Source organism: Adiantum capillus-veneris, chromosome 16, assembly GCF_014529385.1.
Source record: "Adiantum capillus-veneris isolate H3 chromosome 16, ASM1452938v2, whole genome shotgun sequence".
NCBI classification, from domain to species: domain Eukaryota; kingdom Viridiplantae; phylum Streptophyta; class Polypodiopsida; order Polypodiales; family Pteridaceae; genus Adiantum; species Adiantum capillus-veneris.
Window position 1 is genome coordinate 19515155 of NC_140946.1, and position 12437 is coordinate 19527591.

General features: G+C 43.1%; 1 protein-coding gene across 1 annotated transcript; it reads left to right on the forward strand.

Annotated features, from left to right (window-relative positions):
• The first annotated feature begins 10218 nt into the window (after positions 1 to 10218).
• LOC147438666 (uncharacterized) lies at positions 10219 to 12198 on the forward strand. Its single transcript, XM_086484172.1, has 3 exons — positions 10219 to 10928; positions 11029 to 11319; positions 11504 to 12198. The coding sequence occupies exons 1-3, from the start codon at positions 10338 to 10340 to the stop codon at positions 12026 to 12028; spliced, it is 1407 nt and encodes a 468-aa protein (XP_086340298.1). The 5' UTR covers positions 10219 to 10337; the 3' UTR covers positions 12029 to 12198.
• Positions 12199 to 12437: the final 239 nt, after the last annotated feature.

The window sequence follows — 12437 nt, forward strand, 5'->3', positions numbered from 1 at the left end:
CCTCTCTCAATGTGTGCGTTTTTTGTTTATGCATGTTCTCTCTCTCTTTTCCTCTCTCAATGTGTGCGTTTTTTGTTTATGCATGCTCTCTCTCTCTTTTCCTCTCTCAATGTGTGTGTGCATTCTTTGTTTATGTATGTGTGTGTGCGTTTTTGTTTATGTTTGTACTCTTTCTCTCTCTCTCTCTCTCTCTCTCTCTCTCTCTCTCTCAAAAACACTATGTGTATATGTGTGTGTGTGTGTGTGTGTGAGAGAGAGAGAGAGAGGGAGAGAGAAAGAGGGGAAGGGAACATGAGAGTGAGGAGAGGGAAGGAGCATACCTGGCTCTCCTTCCTCTCCTCGTGTGTGTGTGTGTGTGTGTGTGTGTGGAGAAGAAAGAGAGAGAGAGAGAGAGAGAGAGAGAGAGAGAGGGAGAGCGTTACCTGCTCCTTGCTTGAGGGTTACCTGCTCTGTTATTTTTTTTACCCAGCCGGCGTCGCTCATAGCGACGCCAGAAACTTTTTTTTTGAGCGTCGCTGTGTGAGCGTCACTAATATGAATAGCCTCTTGTAGTGTTCATCTAAGTTTCACATTTGGTATATACGCTTGATGGAAAAATTTGCATCAGCATCTTAAATTTGAAGGTGCGAGATATACCAATACAAAATATCTAGAGCTCATCTAGAGAAACTATATGTACCTAAAACATTCTAATATAGTCAACTTTAAGGTTTTTGAGGAACGACATACAAGCTCGAGGGGTAGGTGTCTAGTTGTGTGCACACTTAGCAAGTGGTTGATTTGTAAGGCTCATTGGAGATGACATCTCTAAAATAGCAGTTAATAGCTAATTACACATCAAAAGTGAAGCTGAGAGAAAGTGGAAGAGAATCAATGAGTTTAAATGGTAGGAGAACAAAAAAAGAGAGAGAGAGAGAGAGAGAGAGAGAGAGAGAGAGAGAGAGAGAGAGAGAGAGAGAGCTAATAGCAAATTACACAGTAAAAGTGAAGTTGAGAGAAAGTGGAAGATAATCAATGAGTTTAGATTGCAGGAGAACAAAAAGAGAGAGAGAGAGAGAGAGAGAGAGAGAGAGAGAGAGAGAGAGAGAATGTGTGTGTGTGTGTGTGTGTGTGTGTGAAGAAGAGATAGGAGAATAAGGTACCACAATCAAATCCCCATCAGTGACACTTGTGTATGAGGAGTAATTAACTTATTCTACATCAAATGAGTTCTTTACGAGTTGAATTGGCTTATCATGCCCATCTTTAGCTTTGTAAGTGAATTGCAGGAGGGCCATTGCAAAGAACAATCGACATGAGGAGAGGCTTTTGATGCAAAAGGTAGAGATGTCGATAATGGCTCTGACACTGTGAGCTTATATATTTTCCCCAACAAAACAAAACAACAACAAGGGAACCATGAGCTTTTCAACTAATACAATATTTGATTCATGATTTGATTGTCCTATTTTCTCTAATCAATTTTATTTTGGTCTAGAAGATAGGTGACAGAGAGCTAGTTCACATGGAACCTTGGTTCGCAATTGATTTCCAACCAATTGCAAACTTTTTTTGTTCCCATGAAAGAGTGCCAATAATTATTTTGCAAGTGGTTAGCAACCAATTGCATGCCTGCACGCAGGTGGGGAGGTGGAGCGAGAACCACAAAAAATGACGAAGTATGCATGGAAGATTTCAAAAAAATTCATAGAAATCAAGGAATAAAGGAAATCATCTCTCTGCAATAGTTGGAATCTGGAAGAAAGTGCCATTGAAGGCTCTGTAAGCCCTCATGGGGGGGTGGGGGGGGTCACTATGTATAAATAGTGTATATCACGTGCATTCAAGGACTATTTATAAAACTCTTTATCTGTGAATTCTAGACAAATAAAATATACCCTTTTCCTATTCAACCTATAAATTCCAATTCCATTTTAGGGTACCCTTCTATATGTGAAAATGTAAGAAAAAATAAAATTTAATAACCCCTTTTGTTGCACCCACGTGATAGTCACATAATTATTGAGTGTCCTCCCTGAGCGTAAGCCATGGGTAGATCTCTCTCTCTCTCTCTCTCTCTCTCTCTCTCATGCAGGGTGCCGATGTGGAAGTGGGGGGGACTTTTTTTTTTGGGTATCAAAGTTACAAATGTGATTTTGTTTTAGAGAAGGGAGTATGTATATTGTCTCCTTTGGTGTGGAGACTCCTCTCCATAGGAAAGGCCACAAATAGTGTCCGGTCAAGGGTGGAGATGCCCCTAATTTACAAATCCCACCCCAAATTTACAAATGCTACCTGAGCATCCAAATTTACCAAATTTACAACAACCTACTTCTACAAAACCATGCAAATCTCCATTATCTCAAGAAGCACACATAGGTGAAGTGGTTAAGGGCATGAGGCTGCCAAGGGAGATCTCACGGGTTCAAATCTTCAGGTCTGTGTGTGTGTGTGTGGGGGGGGGGGGGGGGGGGGGGGTGCTTAGGCCGAATTTACATTTTCCCCTGAATTTACACCTTTTACTTGAATTTACAACATGTTCATGCAACCCCACCCTTGATGTGCTCAATATTGTGGAATTTCAAATAGAGAGGAGGGGTGTGGAGTGCATGTTTCAGTGTCTTAGATAAAAAATTTCTTTTTACTTGGTGAGGCTAATGTGCTACTGTGGTGTCTTGCAGCCACTTGGCCTGATCTAGGCCATTGTCCTTGACTTGAATTGGACGGTCTTAAACACATAGTGCTACAAACCAAGTGATGTATTAAAAAGCGCTCCCCTCTACAGCCATGAGTTCTTCTTTGCAATATAACGTCTACACCTCATCATCTCAAGGCAAGTTAGCAACAAGTAAATAACTGTAACATGTTCACATGGTTGCTACTGGGATGATGATACAACCTTCTATTACAGTAGCGGATGTTGTATGCTCAATGTACATGTTCTATGAGGACACTGGGTGGAGCTAAGAGCTGCAATTATTTTGTTAGTGTGTTTTATGTGTTGATAGCAGGCAATGTATGCTCAAGGTACACAATCTATGAGGACATTGGGTGGAGCCAAGAGCTGCAATAATTTTGTTGGTGTGTTCTATGTGTTGGTATGGAGTGGGAGGTGGTGTATGCTCAAGGTACATGTTCTATGAGGACACTAGGTGCTGTCACTTTGTACTTGTTGACTTCGGGGTGCTAGATGCTTGATGTCAATTTGCGTATGTCTTGTTATGTTCCATAGAAATGCCCACCAAGCAAAACTAGGTCAGCCTATTATAACTATGCAAGGGCCAATATAGTGGTGGCCCCGTTACTAGTATTACTGGCTCTTGTTAAAATAGAATCAATTAAATGAGAATATTCTATTTGGTGAGCGTAATGTGCTATTGTGGTGAGCGTAATATTCTATTTGGTGAGCGTAATGTGCTATTGTGGTGCCTTGAGCCCACAAGCGGCCACTTGGCATGATCTAGACCATTGCCCTTGACTTGAATCTTACAGCCTCAAACACACGGTGCTACAAACCAAATGATGCACTAAAAGGAGTAGCCTTAGCGGAAAAAACAATGCCCCAATGTTGAAAAGCTCCATGTTGTCTAATTCAAGACTGTCATTAGCACTCCCCTCTACAACCGTGCATTCTTCTTTGCAATATAACAACTACACCTCAGCATCTCAAGGCAATTTAGCAACATGCAAATAATTGTGTTACATACACATGGTTGCTACGCGGATGATGATAAGCTTGTCTTGCCCATCTACCACGTCCCTCTTGCATCATTGCTCTTTTGCTTCTAGCTGAGGGGTCCCATCACTACAACCTTTTATTCCTCTCCTTCCCTCGAGTGTAAGCCCTCGTCCAAAGTTGGAATTATTTCGTTGGAGTGTTCTATGTGCACTACTAGAAGGTGGTGTATGCTCAATGTACACATTCTATTAGGACACTGGGTGGAGCCAAGAGCTGTAATAATTTTGTTGTGTTGTTCTATGTGTTTGTACAGAGAGGCAAGCAATGTATGCTCAAGGTACACGTTCTATGAGGGCACTAGGTGCTATCACTTTGTACTTGTTTACTTCAGTGTTAGATGCTTGATGTCAATCTACGTATGTCTTGTTATGTTCTATAGCAAAGCCCACCAAGCAAGACTAGTTCAGCTTATTATAACTAGGCAAGGGCCAATATAGTGGCGGCCCCGTTACTAGTGTTACTAGATCTTCTTAAAATAAAATCAATTAAATGAGAATATTCTAATTGGTGAGTCTAATTTGCTATGTGGTGTCTTGAGCCCACAAGCGGCCACTTGGCATGATCTAGGCCATTGCCCTTGACTTGAATCGGATGGCCTCAATGGCACACATCACTACAAACCAAGTGATCACTAAAAGCATCGCCTTAACAAACAAAACATTGCCCCAGTGTTGAAAAGATCTATATTGCTCCCCTGTACAATCGTGCACTTTTCTTTGCAATATAACGTCTACACCTCGGCATCTCAAGGCAAGTTATCAATGGGTAAATAAGGGTAATGCATACACATCGTTGCTATTGGGATGATGGTAAGCTTGTCTTGCCCATCTACCACAGCCCTCTTGCATCATCGCTTTTCTGCTCCTAGTTGAGGGCTCCCATCACCACAGCCTTCTATTCCTCTCCCTCCCTTACGTGTAAGCCCTCGTCCAAGAGTGGAAATTATTTTTTTGGTGTGTTCTATGTGTTGGTATGGAGTGGAAAGCCGTGTATGCTCAATATACACATTCTGTAAGGACATTGGGTGGAGCACCATATTTTCACACATTTTTGGGTGGTGCAGAATGAGAATATTCTACTTGGTGATTTTAATTTGCTATTGTGGTGTCTTGAGCCCACAAGCGGCCACTTGGCATGATCTAGGGCATTGCCCTTGACTTGAATCGGATGGCCTCAATGGCACACATCACTACAAACCAAGTGATGCACTAAAAGCGTAACCTTAACAAACAAAACATTGCCCCGGTGTTGAAAATATCTATGTTGCCTAATTCAAGCCTATCATCACTTCTCCCCTCTACAATCGTGCACTTTTCTTTGCAATATAACGTCTACACCTCGGCATCTCAAGGAAAGTTAGCAATAGCTAAATAAGGGTAATGCATACACATCGTTGCTATTGGGATGATGGTAAGCTTGTCTTGCCCATTACCACTGCCCTCTTGCATCATCGCTTTTCTGCTCCTAGTTGAGGGCTCCCATCACCACAGCCTTCTATTCCTCTCCATCCCTTACGTGTAAGCCCTCGTCCAAGAGGGGAAATTATTTGGTTGGTGTGGTCTATGTGTTGGTATGGAGTGGAAAGTCGTGTATGCTCAATATACACATTCTATGAGGACATTGGGTGGAGCCAATCTCTCCATCTGCACCAAAACCAATGAAGATGCACTTGTGTGACTTGGGATCTAGCTTCTTGCAAAGTTCTTTGCGAATGTGTGAAAATGCTTCACACCCAAAAACACACGTAATATATCATAAGTTGGCTTCTTGACAGTCCACATCTCCTATGGAATCTTGAAATTCAATGGAGTACTAGACGATTTGTTGATGATATGTACCACTGTCATGACAACCTCTCCCAAAAATGCATGAGGTAAACCCGCCATAGATAACATGGTTGTGACTCTTTCTTGAATTTTGTGATTCATACGCTCAGCATGCCATTCTGAGCAGGTGTGTACGGTGTAGTGCCGAATACCTTGTTTACTATAGAAATTCTTGAACTTTGTGGAGACATACTCTCCACCATTGTCTGTTCAAAACGATTTGAGATTTCTACCATATTGGTTCTCAACCATGGCCAAGAATTTCTGGAATGTAGAAAACACTTTGTCTTTACTCTTCAAGAGGTAGTCCCACACCTTTTGAGTAGAGTCATCTTGAATGTCAGGAAATACAAAGCTCCCCCTAGAGTAGAAGGTTTCTCAGCTATATAGATAGAGATCTTTTTGATTGAAGAGACATATAATGAGTACAATGATCCATATTTTTGATCTCTTATGACAACCAAATTTTCCTTACCATCCAAGATCCATTTCCAAAAGTAGTAGTATAGCCTAGAGCATCAAGCTGACCAATTGACACCAAACTCTTAGTCAGTTTAGGAACATCTTTGACTCTGTGAAGCACAAATTCAGTTCCATTCGTCATGCATAACTTGTCATCTCCCATACCGCATATATCAAGCTGATAGGAATCTCTAAGCTTGACTGAACCATGCATAGCAGTATATGTGTAGAACCATTCCCTATCGGGAGTAACATGGAAACTGGCATCTGAATCAATGATCCAATTTCATGCATAACACTCTTCAAGAGCCAATAACGCATCTACACTCAAATATAAAATGAAAACAAGTACATTTGGCGACTGTTGCACGTTAGGAACAATCTCTAGAGGTGGAGATTCAACCATAGTGATCTCCTCTATCCTTGCATTGCTCTTTAGAGCGTTAGACTTCACAATAGCTTTTCCTTTTTCGCGTTGTAAAAGACAGAAATCTTTTGTTAAATGACCTTTCTTACCGCAATGATAGCATTTTACATTTCTCAATCATGACCTTGGCTCTTGCTATGATTGTGATTATCTTTATGATCCTATGAATGACCACGGTTGTGACTACACCCACCTCTTTGCCTATGGTGATTATGGACACTTGCCATATATGCATCTCCATGCCCACCACTTTGAGAGATTCACGTCTAATCTCTTTGGTAAGCAATGCACTAGTAACATCACCGAACTTCAGTTTACCACCTAGTGTGAAGTTACTAATCGTCGTATCCCAAGAATAAGGCAAAGAGCATAACAAGAAAATGTCCTTCATTTCATCATCAAAACCCAATCCTTTTGATGCTCGGGGGGTGCACTATGTAATCATGTTAATGTTTAACATGAGTTCAAAAGCCTGGGGTTTTAAAATGCAAAAGAAAAGGTAATTTCATAGAGATACATTAAAATAAGGGGGTTTTAAAAAAAATCCTAAAATAAGGGGTCATTTTATTCAATCACACATGTTAAAAGAGGGGGTTTTTTAATACTCCATGATTGCATGTTATATAAGCGGGTGAACCCCTTGAGTTTTGATGTCAGCTGAGAAAATGTGTTATTGAACTCATTCAAGTGTGCATTAACACTGTTACCTTCCTTCATATTCAAACGCATAAGTTTCTTCATCAAGAAAACTTTGTTAGAAGCACTCTTTCCATCCCAATCTTTGCATAGAGATCCCAAAGATCCTGTGTTGTAGTCTTGTCCATAATTGTGAAGAATATGGTCTTGCCAAGATGTAATCTAATCGTGGCCATAGCATGGGCTCCAACTCTTCCCAGTGAGATCATCAGTGTAAGCATTCTCTCTATGCTCTTTCAATGCCACTACTAGGCCCTTGTTGATCAAAACATCAAGCATACGCTGCTTTCAAATCATAAAATATGTACCATCGAACTTCTTTATGTAGTATTTTTCCCGCTTCAAAGCACTACTAGCAGCCATAACTCAAGAGAAAACCACCAAAAGGTTTATGGCGAAAGTCGTTGGGAGAATTTCGGCAGAGTTTCCCCTAGAACAGAAGCAAAAATGCAAGACAAAGTGTAGTAGAATCATTGGCTATAAGCATTCAAATGTGGCAAAAATGCATATGGTCAACTCGCGGGAAAAATCCGACAATCTCCTCTGTACGGGGAGCAAATTCTCAAACCTAATAGCACAAAACAACGCATCAATTGACAAATCAATCACTGGGCATAAGATTGACGTAACAAGTTGTCATGTGACTGCCAACTCGACATCAAAAGGAAAAGAATCTATCCAGATATATAGCCTAAGGCGAGGATAGCGAAAAGAGGGGTATTCCAGCACCTGTATCACCAAAAGTGTCTCAACATTTGAGAACACCCCAGCTCAAGAAAACCTCACGCAAACGACCCTCCAAAGGCTAAAGTAGACTCAAGACTAGCCAGAGTCTCACAAAGGGATCTTTTGGTCGGAGTCTCAAAAACGTTCGGGAAAACTGCCAAAATGGCCAAAAAATGGCTCCACACGAAGTACAATAAGTAGTAACCGCAACTCAACGTACATGAGAAACTGCGCACAAACATGCACCAAAATATTGTTGCATGCAATAGAAAAATACTTGCGGGGATATCTGCTCTCAAAAGAGCTCCATGGCACTTTGTGTGCTCAAAAAATATGTATTTGCCAACACATAACCGTCTGTAGAGAAACTATTGCCAAAATGATTGTCAAAGTTGCCTGAGAGGCGTTGTACTTGTGTGTATGTGGAAACCTGTAAACCTGTGAAACTCCACTTGTAATGTTAATGCAAAACGCTATGCCTCGATCGAAAAACGATCTACAATCAGATCTCCAACGTTAACACCACATGTAATGCCGATGCCGAATCTCGCCTCCGAATAGTGTGCTCAAGGAAACTGTGCCTCTCAAGAGAATGCTGCCATAGAGAGATCTGCTCTCCATGTCCCACTAATCAAGCCAAATCTGGCTCGCGGTGAAATAGTAAACTCTGGCACATGCGTATGCATCAAGAAACCACAAAAGCATACATCCAGACTCTGTTTGTGGCTGAGAATGGTGTCGATGCCATGAAAGCCAATGTCGGAGATGTCGAGTAGAACCGATGCCGAATTGATGTCGATGCCAAAAACCGAAGGCGATTAGAGTCAATGTCAAAAAACGAGCAAAAAACTGAGATGATGCCGAGAGGTAGAGTCGATGTCGAAGCCAAGATGTGCACACACACTCTATGTATGTATCGATGTTGGAGAACGGATGTCGTAAATCAGGAATTGGAGAGACGAGGCCGATGTTTGAAGTGTGGTGTCGCTGTTGAAGCCGGAGCTCTCTCCTTGATGCTTGAGAGTAGTGTCGATGTCGATGTCCGAGTCCGAGATGTGCACACGCACACAACCACTCTCTCTCTCTCTCTCTCTCTCTCTCTCTCTCAAATGTGGCTCTGTAGTGATTCTTAAAGCCAACGATATCTCCAATTTTGCTCTCCTTGCACTATGCTATGTTGTAATAGCTTCCAGCATTAAAATTTAACGCTTTGCCTTGCTAGTATGTAGCGTTGATTGCTGAGAAAACCAACGCCATGTTGTCCAGACTCTGTAGCACTATGATGTTGAGAGCCTTAGTGATTTAAATTAACAATTTTCTTGCTTAGCTGCCTCAATTCTGTAGTGCTTTGTCAAGCTGCCTTAGCATTAAAAGATGTAACTCTCTTGCTACCTCCTTCTCTAAGACTAAAAAACGTCAAGCTACTCCAGTATTGTGAGATTTCCACCTGTGTAAGGCTTTGAGACTTAGCTCAAAGTAGAGCTCGTGCACACGCCGTTGAACCCAAGAGAGCCGTCGTGCTCTGATACCACTTGTGAGGGTGTGCAAAGGCGTGCGAGCGCGAGTGCAGGAGAGTGTATACGCTTGGTGTGGTGGAGCTGTAGTGGATAATATTCCACAACTGCTTATAGATTTATATTTCAAACAATAAGGTTAATCAAAGATGGGCGGCGCTCGACGCCCAGCCAGTATGGCCTGCACCCTTACACTATGTGTTGGTAGCAGGCGGTGTATGCTCAAGCTACAAGTTCTATGAGTACATTGGGTGGAGCCAAGAGCTACAATAATTTTGTTGGTGTATTGTATGTGCTAGTATGGAGTGGCAGGCGCAGTGTATGCTCAAGGCACACGTTCTATGATGACACTAGTTGCTATCACTTGTACTTGTTTACTTTAGTGCTAAATGCTTGATGACAATCTGCGTATGTCTAGAGCTAAGTCGCACAGACTACGAGTGGGGGGAGTGGGGGAAAGGGAGGTGTTTGGCATGAGTTGGATCGCACCCAGGGGCAACACAGTGGAAGGCTCCTTTTTTTTAACGAGTAGGGAGCTGAGATAATGAGTTCTCATTGGCGAGATGTGGTTGAGAAACAGGGAGATGATTTCCTCTGCTGGAAATAGCTTAATCTCTACCTTTTTTGTCGTGCTAGCGAGACTGTAGCGTGGTTTCCACGTTTCAAGCGCAAGATCCGGATTTCTGAAGATGGTAAAGCTCTTCACCCCACTCGCACGAGGTGCGACTCAGCTCTTATGTTCTATAGCAATGCCCACTGCCCACGGCGACTAGTTTTAAATTCAGCATGTGGTTCTCCGCTCTATGGAAGACTTGGTCCAGAGTCAAACGACGAGTCGTGGAGGTAGTTGACATTTGGTAGAGCTAGCTGGAGCCTGAGGGAAGCTCATTCGGGGAAAATGAGATAGGTTTGCTGATGTGCTTGCGATTTTCTGCTTGCGGACCTGCGGCGCTGATTGGAAGCTGACGATGGCCGGCCAGCAGCAGCAGATGCAGGCGCAGCTGCAGAGAGCTGCGGGCCTCTTCTTCGATCGCCTTCCGTCGCCCATTCGGCTACAGCTGGTGCAGACGTTCCGTAGCATGGACGTCGACGGCGATGGCCGCATCTCTCTGGCAGAACTCCTCCGTTGGGCACGCGCCACCGCCACTGCCTCCGCTGCCGCCTCGCCCAATCCCTCGTCATGCCCCTCCATTTCCTCCTTCGAAGCCGCCATGCCTTCCATCTTCGCCTTCGTCGATGCCGACGGCAATGGTACCCTCGACTTCGACGAATGCAAAGGCCTCTTCTTCATCAGCTGCACTGCCGCCTCCCGTACCTGCGATGGCTGTGGCAAGCTTCTACTCGAATCCGCTTACACTTGCGCAGATTGTAACGTCGATCCTAATGTCGGCCAGAATACCTTCGACTTGTGCTCCAGCTGCCATGCCGCATTTAGAAATCCTCGCCCTGCAGCTAATTTCATGGCTGCTGGCCGTAACCCCAAGCTCGACCATCCTCATCGCAACATGGTGGAGCAACAGTCTGAGCTAGCGGACGCCATGGACGATCTGTTCGATCAGGTAAGGCACGTCTCTCCAATTACTCAGCAGAAGAAAGATTATAACAACAACTGCTTGTGTGCATCTTAGCATGAATTTGGGGGGGGTTTCTGCTCTGCAGGTTCAATGCAGAATTTGCAAGGAGTATCACAGAAGTACAGCAGATGGAGTCTTCATGAAAAGGCATGTGCAAGTGGGCACAGGACCTCAAGACCTCACTACATGTGAGTGGTGCATTGCGTGCTTATGCTCTGCATGTGGAAACCATTTTCAAGGATCACGGGAAACTGCATCACGGGGACGGTGGTCAAAGCAAGAATCAGGCACAATATGCAATCCTTGCAGACAAAGAGGCATTAGGGGAAGCTCTTCATCCCCATCAACAGCAGCATCTCCTCAGGATATATTAATGGTAATATTGTGGCATTACCTATGATCAATGTGTGTTTGAGTGTCAGATGTGTGAAGTGTTTTAAATAGTGGCTTGTGCATATACAATACAAACACACAGCTGAATGCAAGGCTGCCTATAGATGGCATAAGTTTATACACACACACACACACACACTCTGAGCAATGCGCTTTTGTGCTCGCAGAAAATTGGCAGATCATCTGTTTTTGCAGAATGCAGCACATGCAAGGCCAAGGTCAATAATGGCAGTTTGCTGGCCTCTATATTGCCCCCCAATCGCAGTGCCCCTCCTAGGGACACAACATCTGGATTTGTAAAGCCGCAGCATAGTTACAGCATGCCTCATAATAGGCCAACATACGACAAGGGCTTCTTTGGACACAAACCTTACTTTGGTCACAATATGCCCTCTTACAATGGAATGGGGAGCCACAGCTTTCATGGCAATCCTACTTTCTCTGCACCTTATAACTTCCAATATCCCATGGGACCATTCCATGGTGGGGGCTATGGAAACAATGTCAATGGTTATGGGCAAATGGCAGGGTCATTCTTTAATAACAATGGCGGTGGATCGAATGCACAAATCCCCTTCAATGTATTCAATATGGTCAACAATTCAAGTCCCCTTGATATGCTCAATATGGTCAGCAATATGGGAAATGCTCTTGACATGCTTAGTTTGGTCAGTAGTTGCTCCATCATGTAGGGCTCTTTCGAACATGCACATTACAAACGTAAATGTGAATCTTATTGAGTGGCCCTAATCAACTCTTATGGATTGGTGGGGTGGCTACTAAGGATTTTTCTTGGCCATGTATTGCGATCTTATCGGTGGATATTGGTCTCAATCATAAACAAATGTGTGTGAACCTCGAAGTTGGTTTATCAAGTTTATTCCTTTGATTTAGAAACCATGGTGTAAACTCAAAAGGAGCATATTGTCAATAAGGAGGTCTTCACTTCCTACTTACCATGAAGCTCAATGAATCATTGAGGTGTAAGGGATCATGCATAAGAGATTTTAAAAAGAAGCTCCAAACTTTTCAAGGCTCAATTTTTTGTCCAGATGTAAAACCTCTACAACATCATGCCCAGTAGGGGACAAATTATGAAGT

Coding starts and splice junctions, on each gene's coding strand:
- LOC147438666 (XM_086484172.1), top strand. CDS start 10,338: ATGGCCGGCCAGCAGCAGCAGATGCAGGCGCAGCTGCAGAGAGCTGCG. Junction 10,929..11,028: donor TGGACGATCTGTTCGATCAG/GTAAGGCACGTC, acceptor TCTGCTCTGCAG/GTTCAATGCAGAATTTGCAA. Junction 11,320..11,503: donor CTCCTCAGGATATATTAATG/GTAATATTGTGG, acceptor TTGTGCTCGCAG/AAAATTGGCAGATCATCTGT.